The 12,553-nt window shown below is 47.3% G+C and overlaps 1 protein-coding gene across 13 annotated transcripts in view; it reads right to left on the minus strand.

Moving 5' to 3' along the window:
* The window catches only part of IQCK (IQ motif containing K), a 348,027-nt gene that overhangs the window by 271,924 nt on the left and 63,550 nt on the right, over positions 1-12,553 (minus strand). Inside the window, exon 10 of one of the 13 annotated variants that reach the window (XM_088801200.1) lies at positions 4,059-6,031. The exons of the other annotated variants lie outside the window; for them this stretch is intronic. Coding sequence (XP_088657326.1) covers positions 6,021-6,031 — 11 coding nt within the window. The 3' untranslated portion in view covers positions 4,059-6,020. Of the gene's footprint in view, positions 1-4,058; positions 6,032-12,553 lie in introns of those variants that run through there. 13 annotated transcript variants of the gene reach the window in all.

Consider the following 12,553-nt stretch of genomic DNA (forward strand, 5'->3'; position numbering starts at 1 on the left):
TGCCCAAAGCTTCCTGGACCTGGTTTACTCAAAGAAAAGTCAACTCCCAAATCTTCAGTGCTCACGCGTGGACTTGTAATCATGGGGTTTCTATCGGTCCCCCTTCCGACCTCTCCCCATCTTGGCCTTGCCCAGTGTGTGAAATTCCCCCAGTGCCAAATAAGGAGGCAAGCTGAAATGCTGACATTCCCCAGACTCTCCCCAATTTAATAACTATCGACATTTATGTGGCTTTGTGAAGTACCGATAATTGTATTGATAACTCAAACCAGAAAAGTATCTTTAACACCTGGAGCCTGTGATCATGGGAAAATTTAAAACATTTTTCGACGTGTGTATTTTTGTTCCAAATTTATGGAAGCTACCTGGGTGGTCACAGTAAAGCCTCTATTGAGGGTGACAGTTAATGATCCTTCACAGATAACAATGCCCCCACCACACCCACCTTGGCAGGCCTTCTCCCAGGCCTTCTCCCCACACCCCGCTCATCCACGACGGCATCCAGGATGTGGTCATTTAGCAACGGACTGGGGTGATGGGGTCCTGGTCTGTAGCATTTGCCAACTTCCATAGCCGTTTCAAGCTACCATCCTGACGACAGAGTCGGGGAGAGGCGCACACAGCCGGGGGCAGGGGGCAGCTCAGCACACCTGCTCTGGTTCCCCATGGGACAGTATTCAGAGAAACCTCAGGTATGGCTGGGGGACCAGCAACATTTGCATCACTGGGGACCTGTTAGAAATGCAAATCCAGCACCCCCCCCCCCAGACCCACAGAATCAGAAGCTGCCAGTGAAGCCCACCTGTGTGTGCGCTAGTTCAAGTTTGAGCGCCCCTGACTACTGGTTCTCTGTCCTGGCTGCACTTAAGAGTCACCTGGGCAGCTTCTGAAGCCACTGCTGCCAGGGTCTCGCCCCAGAAATTCTGCTGCAATTGGCCCGTGCATCCGTGTATTCAAAGCTCCCGGGTGTCGCTAACCTCTCCCAGGGTGAGAAGCACAAATCGTGGTTGGAGTCCCTTTAAAGAAACGACCGTAAAGACCCTCAGAAGAGTAAAGACCGTATGTCTCAAAATTTAAGCCACTGGAATGAATGACATTCTCTCTGACCCAGCACTGGCAGACAGACGCTGGAGGCTCAAGTGTGGACGGAAGGAAGGCGTGGCTTCCGGGAGGGGTCCCCAGCCCTTGGGTTTTCTAGTTCCTCAGCTCTACCTGAAGGAAGAATCCACCTACAAGCCTTTGGCCCCGTATTTTCACCAGTTCCTGTCCACACCTTCGCAGCGTCTTACCCACCCCCTACCTACACTTTAACCTGGGAAAAAGCCCTTATTATCTCTTCCAGATCATTACACAAACGTCTTGAGGGAGGCGAGTGGAAAGGGATGCTAGGGACACTCCTTCAAATTAGAGAGTCAAGGTGCATCTAGAGTTAACGGACTGGAAATAACCGTGGCTGTGGTCACCTGGGGGAATCTGAACGTTTCCACACCCGGCCCCACCCTAGCCAAGCAAGTCAGAATCTGGAGGTGGGAGCCATCGCTGGTGCTGCCACACTGGAAACCCGGCATTATCACGTGACACTGAGTGTGTATGTGCCCTACGATGCAGCCATTCCATTCCTGTATCTGTCCCTGGATAAAGGAACCATGGTCTCCTCGAACAGTGAGCACACAGCAGCGAACGCCAATGAACCACAGCGACACGTCCGTCAACTTCAATTAGCTGACGGAAAGGTGCAAAGCGTGGAATGGTACCTACTGTGTGATTCTATTTATAGCAAATCTAAAGGCATGTGCTGACAGGCGCTCTATTTCCTGAACTGGGATGGTGGTTACAAGAGTGCTTTACAGTTATGCGTTTTTTATAGTCACTACAGTATGTATATTTCAGCACCCACCCCCCCAAAAAAAAAAGGTACAAAGAAATACAAATGGTAATGATATTACTTGAAATTATAAAGTCAACCAATAAAGGAACAGCAAAGAGAGACTTAATTGCTTTGGAAGGGTGGGGATGGGCTGTAAGTGAACTAGTCATGTCATAGCAGGAAACCAGGAGATAATGTCTACAATCTTATCTGTCTGTCGGTGACCACCCAGAGAAGCCGCTGAGAGTTCAGAGAGATGGCAGCAGGAGAGGGCAACACACACAGCAGGCGATGCCCCTTCTGTCCTCCTATTTTATCCTCTGTGTCTTATCCCGGGAACAATAGGCGAGGGTTACTTTGCTACTAGGAACCAAGAAACAGCTGAAGTCTCCCTGGTGGTTTTCCTGCTGGTCTTGGCAGGACAGAGCCCTGCACAGGTAGGCAGGGATCCAGTAAAAGGGGCGGGGGAGCAGCAGGCAGAACGCAGTTCCACTCAGCTCAGCAGCGTGCTTGGCTCCCCACACCCTCAGGCAGATGCCTCCTGCCCCTGCACCGTCCCTGTCCCCGTGGCAGGCTGGTGCGCAGCCAGTTCCGGAAGCGCTGGGGGAGTGGAAAATCCCGGGGAGATGCGCCAGCCCTTCAGCTTCAATTAAAGGCAATGTGACAAGAAAGGTCCCGCATACTAATGAGACTCTGCCAGTGGCCCTCGGCCTCTTCAGTTCCAGTCAGTGACGGAGTGGAGAACTCGGGGGTGGGGGGTGGGGGGGGTTAGAGGGGCTGCCTCAGGCTGGGGACGTGGGGAGGAAATTCAGGGGCCGCAGGGCCACCTAGCCACTCATTTGGTGTTGCCCAGATGTGGCCTCCGCATAAAGGACCGCCTGGGCAAATACAGATTCCTGGGCCCCTCGCCCAGCCAGGCCTTTAGAATCGGAATCTAGGAGTGAGGCCTGGGGGTCTGCATTCCCCATCCCCTCCACCTCTGAGCTTTGAGTGGAGCTGTGAGTGATGGTTGTGATGTGACAATCTGGGAAAGAGCTGTGTGTCACTGAGCCATCACTCAGAGCCCGCTTCCTGAGGGCCTGGGTCTGAGAACGGCCCCGCCCCTAAGGGCGCTGGGAAGAGCAAACCAGACAGGCCTGCAAGACGCTCGGCACGGAGCCCGACCCAGAGCTAGGCACTCAGTGAATACCAGCCATTATTATCTTTCGGGCATAGCCTCTGACCTCAGGGAATCACAGTCCAGAGGGGGAGGCAGAAAAGCAAAGGGGATTGTAAGAACCAAGAGACGTTCATACACCACCGAGAGGCGATGCTTCAGCGTTCACCCAGCACACAGCTACGGACCCGAAACAGTGCTGGGCCTGAGTTACAGAGACGACACGGGTTCACACACTCAAGGCAGCAATGTGTATATAAGGAGCCTTAAAAAAGAAGAAGCCTTAATGTTTCATCCCATTAGCACCCAGTTTCTAAGATTCCGGGAAAAGAAAAAGCAAGCACTCCTAGGGTACTTCCTGAGTGCTTTACACATAAGAAGTGACACCAGGTAAGTGCTGTCCTTTTCCCCGTCTTACAGATGAGGAGACTGAGGCACAGACAGGCTACACAACTTGCCCGAGGTCACTGGGGGCTGTCTGGCTCCCTCATTCCTGCTCTTAACCTCGACAGGGTCAGTGTTTCTTTCACAGGTTTCTCACCTGGCAGACGAAGGTTTCTGTAATCAAAGATAGGACAACAACGCATGCAGACAAGGGTGCATCACTTACCACATAAACAGTGTGGGAACGACCTAAATGCCTAATCATCGGGGGATGACCGGGTACCTGGTCATTTATGAACTTGGTAAAATAATAACGCAGCCATTAAAGACGTGATGCTTTTGCAAAGTTTGAAGGAACGGGGAAAATACAGTGGGGCACATTTCCTGGAAAGTTGAATGATGCGAATTTGAAAACTGAAATTTGAATCTAAAAGGTAGTGTCCTCAAGGGGGGCCTGGACAGTTCAGGGGGACCGAGGCTTCTATCCGTGTCGGAAGCCCACCACGATGACATCTCTCTGACGATAAGGTAGAAACCCGGTTCTTTCATGTAGTGATCTCTGCCCCCACCCCTTTCCCTCTTGCCTTTCTGAAAAAAGAATTTTTTTAGAGAACAGTGACTCCTATATTACGTTCAACCCTGGGTAGTCTTTGTAGTACATCCTTGAAATGCGATTGCCCTGTATTACATTTGTTCCCCCTAAAATTATACTCATTGCCTCAACTAAGTTATGGCCCAGCATCTCAACTGTGTTTAACAGAAACAAAAACTAAACATTAATACAATGATTGAAATGAAATGGGTGAATTGTTTTTTTTTTCCTAAATGTCTACAATATACGTGGATTGAAAGAATTCTCAGAAAATATATGAGACAGAAGAAAAAAAAGACTGTCAGGGAATCGACCCCTACACAGCCTCACTGCAATCAGTCACAGCCCAAAGATGGGGAAAGGCAGGAAGGTTAAGAAGTGGGGTCACATGGCCAATCGGAAGCCGCGGGCGCCCGGGAGGAACTGACCTCCAAGTATCGTCAGACCCAGCGCAGGGAGACCCTGAAAAGGGACCCACTCAAAGGTGAAACTGTCTCGGGTGGGGTGACCATTCCAAACAATATTAATGACATGTTTGCTGGGAGAAGTTTCTGGAGAATTGCTAGAAAAATGATCCCCCCTCAGTTTGCTTGCTCACGGGAGGGCAGACTTCAGAATCAGGTAGGCCCGGTATTCAAATCCTGGTTCTGTCATATGACATCTGGGTGACCCCCACCTCTAGCCTCCATTTCCTCACGTGAACTGTCAGTATAATCAGTAACTTGACCCCATGGAGTCCTTACGAAGATTAAAGGATATGAAGTGTTTTGAGTGTCTGGAGCAGGGGTTGCTGCATAGTAGGTGCTCAACAAATGTGACGTCCTTTCTCCGAGTGGACGGTCGAAACTCCATGTCCCCACAGGAAGAAATCATAGAAGATCTCCTTTCTAACGAGAACTAAATGTTGACATTTGGGGTAGGTGTCAGCAGTCTGGTGAGTTGACCCCCCCTTTCTGGACGGTGCCAGATACTGGGCTGCAAGGTCACTGTGGGGAAAGTCGAGCTGACTTGGGAGCCACCAGGCACTGGGGCAAATGTGACAGTCTCAAATGTGTGGCAAACGTGACAGTCTCAACTGTGTAACAGTGACAGCAAAGCCTCATTGGAGGCAGTGCTTTCAGTGGCAACGTTTGGCGCCGGAAGTCACAACATGGGTTCCACTGAGACAGACTCACAGAATTCTCAAGTTTTAAACCTGGAAAGGATCTCGATTCCTGGGAAGAGAGACACTTAATAAAAGGCTTGTATTTTTGTTGTTGTTGTTGTTGTTGATGATGATGTTTTAATATCGATAAGGAAAGCTGAGGGGGGAGGCAGCCACCAAAGCAAAGCCAGCAGCAGGGCCATCGGAGCAGCGTGGGGGGGCTCAGAGCACCCCTGGAGCCCGAACCGGCGGGCTCTGAATGCTGCCATCATTTACCAACTAGGAGACGCAGCCTCAGCTCCCTCCTCCATCAAATGGGGACAGTCAGACCTTCCTCTCAGGACAGTGCAAGGACGAAGTGCAATGGCACCGACTGCCTGGCACACGGCACAGGCTCAATAAAACCAGGTCTTAAAAGTGCAAGTAACGCGGTGACTGTAGAAAACCTGGGAACCAGGCTACTTTTAGACAAATACTTAAACACATTTTCTTCAAATCATGGAGGTAAGCTTCAAGTGCTATTCATGTGTTTTCTGTCTATTAAGATAGTCTCGCTACGTCTCCGTTGACGAAGGAAGGTCCAGTTCGCAGGCAGCCAAATTGCATCGACCCTGGAGCCCTAGCACAGCAGTTTCAACAGCCACCGTCCACTAGGATACCCTTCAAAACTCTGCGTCTTCAAAAGCCTGGCGAGTCAGGCGTGTGAATGAAGAAAGGCGCCCCCCGTCAGCCGTGTGTTAGGACTTTTTGAAAAACGTCTCTCTGCATTCCCAGCTGCTGCGGCCAAGACTGAGCCTTTAGAAATATCCCAGGCATCCTGAATGAGCCGGGGTATAAACAGCTCTCATCCCGTTCAGAGCGGCAGACGCTCTGTACATTACATGTTGCCTGTAAGTGAAATGGAAACAAATCCTCCAGTTTATTTTTAAACAGCTCCTGTAACAAGTTAATACCTAATTGGGAAATTGCTTCAATCTGGGCTGAGGGAGTGGGGTATTCACTCATTATCTTGGTGGTTGGCGGGGAATCCAGGGCAGACGGGGCTCAAGTCAAGAAACCCCAAGGACTAAGGAACCAAGCTGATCAAATGTTAATAGAACGGGGTGGGAACTAATATTCCAAGAGTTTCAACTACAGACTGCTTGCTCTCCGGTGTGCGGGAAAGAAAATGTGAATATTTTCAAACACTGGCTTTGGTGAGAAACACTCCTCCCAACAAAACCACTTCTTAGAAAGGCTCACTCTTATCTATGTCACTCCCACCCCATAAATGTCTCCTAAATCTCTCCACTTCTGTCCACTGCCACCACTAGGTGGTCCGACTCATCCCTACCTACAGACACACTCCTCTTTCTGTAAAGCCCACCTGATGTTGCCGCTGCCCAGCCACAAGCCTCAGGGTCAAGTTCAAAGTCTTTAACAAGGCCCCTGAGGGCCCTGCTCTCTCGGCTCCCCCATCACCTCACATCCTGCTTCTCCCTCAGGCCTTCTTTCAGCTCCCCTTCCAGGCTCAGGGTCCCTGCCTTGGTCCTCCCCTCTTCCGGGAAAGCCCTTTCTGCCACTCACATCTCGGTAACTCCTAGCTCATTTCCAATCGCAGAGTAGGGGAACCTATTTCCACAGTCTCTCGCAGCACCGTGCAGTTCCTCGGAACATTCACTGCAGTTTGTAATCACGTGTTCTTATGATCGCTGGAACAGCGTCCGGCTTTCCCACTAGACTTTGAGTTTCCAGTACAGCCAGGTGTGGCTTACGGTCTCCACTGGACCCCAGGACCTGGCAGGTCTGGTCCCAGCCTGGGGCAGGTGCTCAGTCAATCTCTGTTGGACCAATGAAGGAAACTGCACTCTAGCTTCCTTTGTAAGTTCCAAGCCCTCTCTCTCAGCCTCCAGGCTGCCCAAAGGACACACATCCTTTCCAGCAACATAAAAGCTGCTCCAGTGCAGTGGGGACGCCCAGACTTGAGCATCTCTGTGAAGGGACTAGCACCTCCATTTTTCAGATGAGAACACTGAGGAGCAGAAAGGTGAGCGACTTGACTAAGTTGCAAATGTGGGATGTGACCCCTCATTTGTCTGTGCCCTGTTCTACTGCTTTTAGGGAATTCCGGCCAAAGTCTTGAATTAAAAGTTAGTGCTTTCAGAATGCGATGTATGCATTTAAGTTCAGAAGTTCAAGTCACTTCCGATGATGACAGGTTCATCCGTGGCCATAGAAGTGGATGGTTCATGTGGATGGAGGTGAATATCATCAGGGGTGAGGTGGTCAAGGAAGAAAATGACCACGTTGGTAGATGAGTTAATCATATGTGCACCGAAAAAGCTCAGCCTGACATCGGGGCTTGCGATGAAGGGCAAAGCATGTTAGATCACAGAGATTTCAAAAGGGAGCCTGACGTGGCATTTGAAAAGACATTTGACATCTCTAACAGAAAAGAGCAAATTAGAAAATAATAGGGTATGATTGTTCACCAGTTTCATAAACACTAAAGTATTGGTAATATTCAGCACTGGGGACTGAGCAGGCAAGCAGATATTCTTATTAATATATACCTGAAGGGAATGTTACCGTGTTTCCCCGAAAATAAGACCCAGCCGGACCATCAGCTCTAATGCATCTTTTGGAGCAAAAATTAATATAAGACCCGGTCTTATGTTATATTATATTATACCCAGTCTTATATTAAAATAAGATCAGGTCTTATATTAATTTTTGCTCCAAAACACACATTAGAGCTGATGGTCTGGCTAGGTCTTATTTTCGGGGAAACATGGTACTATCGTTTTGATTAGAGATTTCGAAATATTCTCCCATCCCGCTTTTGAGCAGCTATTCTGCAGGAACATAGTTACCATACAGACGGCAAAATGCACAAATCTGTTTATTGCAGTGTTATTCACAGTATTAAAAATGCTGGTCGTAAAGTATCTATTAATAAAGGGATGGTGCATCCTCGGTATGGAGTGATGTGCTTCTATTCAAAAGATCAATTTAGAAACAACAACAACAAAAAAATTAGTGTTTTCAATATGTAAAAATATCTCCAGTAGCTGCACAAGTGAAATTAAATTCTCTTAGGAACGAAGGCAGGCACCGCAGCAATATTTATAATGGCAAAATTTAGAAAGAAGCGTCCAATAAAGAACTAACTACATTATGCAGCTAATCATATGTGAAATAAATTCAAACTATAGGGGGATGTGTTTATAATACACAGCTGGGTGAAGAAAGCAGGGACATATGAAAAGCTTCGTTTTTGGAGTATGATCTCACTTAAGTAAAATTAAAGAGAGAGACGTATTTTCAAAAACATTGACAAAAAAGAGGACAGCTGGAAATTTAAAGGCCCAGAATAGCCAAAATAATCTTGGGGGTGGGGGGGAGAAGAAACTTGGAAGACTCACACTTCCCGATTTCAAAACTTACTATAAAGCGACAGTAGAGTGGTACTGTGTGGCCTGAGAGAGACGAATATTATAGATCAATGGGATGGAATTGAAAGTCTAGAAATAAACCCTCACGTTTACGATCACCGGATCTTCCACAAAGGTGCCAAGATCATTCGATGGGGAAAGAACAGTTTCTTCAACAGAAGCCGATGGACAGCTGGACACCCACATGAAGAGAATGGCGTCGGACCTATACGTCACACCACATACAAAAAATGAACTCAAAATGGGTCAAAGACCTAAACACGAAAGCACCGAAATCATAAAACTCAGGGGAAAAAAAGACAATCTTTGTGGCCTTGGATTAAGCAGTGGTGTCTCAGATGTGACGCCCAAAGCACAAAGCAACCCATGAAAAAATAAACTGGAAATCATCAAAATGAAAAAAATTCTTGTGCTTCAAAGACACCACGGAAATGAAAACTGCAGGTCATATGCGTCTATCTGATAAGAGAGTTGTGTCTAGAATATATAAAGCACTCTTACAATTCAACAATGAAAGGACAATCCAATTCAAATGGGCAAAGGATCTGAATAGACGCGTCTCCAAAGAAGACACACGAATGGATAACTGCACGTGAAAAGATGCCCACCACCCTTAGGCGTTAGGGACACAGGAATCAGACCACAATGAGACCCCACTTCACACACCCTAGGATGGCTGTAATCCCACAGGCGGAATAACAAGTGTTGGAGAGGATGCACAGAAATTGGAACCCTCATTCTCTGCCGGGAGGAATGTGAAATGGTTCAGCCACTGAAAATAGTCTGGCAGTTACTCAAACAGCTGAAGCCAGGCTGCCACAGGACCCAGCAATTGTTTTCCTAGCTGTAAACCTAAGAACAATGAAAACATGTCCACACAAAACCTGCACACGAATGTTCACAGCAGCATTATTCACAAGAGCCAAAAAGCAGAAATGTCTCAAATGTCCCCAGCTGATGACTGGATGGCTGAGATGTGACACATCCCTACGATGGATGATTATTCAGCCGTGGTACGGACTGAACTGAGTCCCCGTCCAATTCATGGACGCCCTACCCCCGTCGCGTGACGGTACTGGAGAGAGGGCCTGGAGGAGGCCGGTAAGGTCGATGAGGTCACAGGGTGGAGCCCTGATCCAACAGAACTGGTGCCCATGTAAGAAGAAGAGACACCAGAGCTCTCCCTCCACCTAGTGAGGACACAGCCCGAAGGCAGCCGTCTGCAAGCCAGGAGGGGAGCCCTCACCAGGACCCACCCTGCCGGCACCTTCATCTCGGACGTCCAGCCTCCAGAACTGTGAGAAATACACGTCTGCTCGTTAAGCCCGTTATGGTAGCCCAAGCTGATGAACACAGGCCATAAAAAGAAATGAAGTACATACGGTAAGTGCTGCAACATGGATCAACCTTGAAAACATCGCGCTAAGTGAAATAAAACAGTCACCACGGTAAACCTGCAGAGTCAGAAAGCAGATTAGTGGCTGTTTGGGGCTGGAAGGAATGGGGGTCTTGGGAGGTATCGCGAAGGGGAGTAGGGTTTCTTCGGGGGAGAGACGAAAATGTGCGAAAATTGATTGTAGTGATGGTTGAAAATTCTGCGAATTGACTGAAAGCCACTGAATTGTTCACTTGGAAGTGCATGATATATGAACGATATCTCAATAAAGCTGTTTTTTTAAAAAGAAAGGTGACATCTCAGTAGTGGTCATCTCTGGGTGGTGAGAATTACACTTACCTACTTTGTGGTTCAATTTTGCCCCCACAAAGGGCAAATATTACTTTTCCAACCCATTAAGAAGAAAGTTATTTTTTAAAATTCTGTGAAAACAAATGCCAGCCGCATTCTCCTTTTCTACAAAACCAATAAAACTCACACGTCTGTAAGAGTCAGATGCATCCTAACGGCAGCTCCCCCTGGGCCAGGCTTCTCAGAGTTCAACGTTCTTTCATGTACATTATCTCACGTGAGCTTCGCAATCTCTGTGTTGTAAACAAGGCAAATACCTGTTTTCTTCCTGGATATATTTATATCCTGCTTCCTCCCTAAAAGGATCTGAGATCATTATGCAACAAAATATAGTCAACAAAAATAGAAAGAAGAAAACTAAGTCCAAAGATAAATGGAGAATTTAGACACGCTAACCAGAAGAGTCGACACGTTGCTACACATGAGTTTAAAGTTGAACTCTGAGGTTCCCGGCAGGCAAGGCAAAAAGGGAAAGTTAGGGAAGAAGCAAACCATTTCCCCAAAGGAAGCACCATTTTTTCCCGGCACCATTTGCTAGATAACATTTTTCATATGGGATTTATTCTTATAAAAAGATTTAATCTGGAGTTTGGGCCAAACAACCTTTGTACAGAAGATGCTGAACTACATTTAACTGGCTATTTCCTAGCGCTATCCTGGTTTTGTAAGCCCAAGAAACACCACTTTGGCAAATTCCAGTAAAACCTAAGATCACAGGATCCAACTCGATAATATGACCTAATCCAGTGGTTTTCATGTATTTAAACTGCCACCTATGATAAGAAATAAGAAATACAATATACGTTGCTTACAGTACACAAACACACACACCTGAGACAAAATGTCACCAAATGGCATTTACCTTACTATACGAAATACATACTGATATTTCCTATCTCTATTTCGTTTTTAAAATGCTGTGGCAACCCACCAATTGACTTCACTGTCCACAGTGAGAGAAGCCATGATGCAGAAATTGTATGGTTTAGAGGAGTTACTGATCATTATTGAGGACCTAATGGGTATGAGGCATGTTACACGCATGGTTTCTATTGTACAGACGAAGGAACTGAAGCAGAGAGAGGTTAAGCAACTTGCTCGAGGTCACACAGCCAGTAAGAATTTGGAGGTGAGCATTAGCTCATGTCTTTTGCACTCAAATAACCTTGATTCTCAGGTGGGCTTTTAGAGCAGTGCTAATTTCATTTCACAGTTAAAAGAGGGCAGATCAGGAAGGTTAAGTGCCTTGCTCAAAGACACACAGCTAGGAAGTTCCCAGGCGGGGTCTGAATGGAGATCTTGGGGCTCCAAGTCCAGGACTCTTTCCGCCCTTATTAGCTGTTCACTCTGGACAACTTCAAATGTCACTTTGGAACCTAGTTGTTCGATACAGCAAAGTATTCATTATCGTTGACGGTGTGGTGGGCAAGTTGGTTTGATCTCTTGATATGCCTCTGTATTTTCATAGTGAGAACGTATTACTTTGACGAGGAGACGATTTTAAAATTATTTTCAAAGGAAATCAGTTTGTCCTTCACATCAAGCCTTCATCTCCTGGCACCTTTAAAATTTTCCATGCCCTGGACTAATGAGAGTTGAATCTGAAAGTTGGCAAGACACTTCAGCCGCTCAGAGCCTATATTTAGACCCTACGGGTGAATGCCATGTGTTAGCCCGGTTGGCCCGGCCCTCAGAGAGAAGGTGGCACACAGACGGGTGGGACCGTTGCCCTTTAAGCCAGGCTAACAGGCAGAGGGGATGTATGCTTCATGCCCCCAGCCATTTAATCAGAGGTTGAATCCGGATGGATTTCCCACAAAACCCACCACCACCAGATTCCTCCCGAGCATTTTAACGCCGTAAATAACATCTGCGTGTTGCAGTATAATAAGGTAGGGAAGAGAAAGGGCTGTGCAGTGAAGCCACCTGGCTCTGCTACTTCCTTGCTGTGTGGCCCGAGGCACACTGCTGAACCTCTCTGTGCCTCAGTTTCTTCCTCTGTAAAAGACTGGGTCACTGCTGAGGAAGGGCTTGGAACAGTGCTTGGTGCCTGCCTCACTGAAAGCAAGCAGCGAATGTGAACAATCTCTTAATATTTTAGGAAATATGAGTAATCAAAAAAGAAAACTAACCACCTGCATTTCTATTCTAGGGAAAAACCACACACAAAACAGGCAGAAATAAACGAGCCCATCAATTGCCTGCCTCCGTCACTAAAGGTAATCGCTA

This window comes from Rhinolophus sinicus, chromosome 10 (genome assembly GCF_057876585.1).
Source record: "Rhinolophus sinicus isolate RSI-liver-muscle chromosome 10, RSI-T2T, whole genome shotgun sequence".
Taxonomy (NCBI): Eukaryota; Metazoa; Chordata; class Mammalia; order Chiroptera; family Rhinolophidae; genus Rhinolophus; species Rhinolophus sinicus.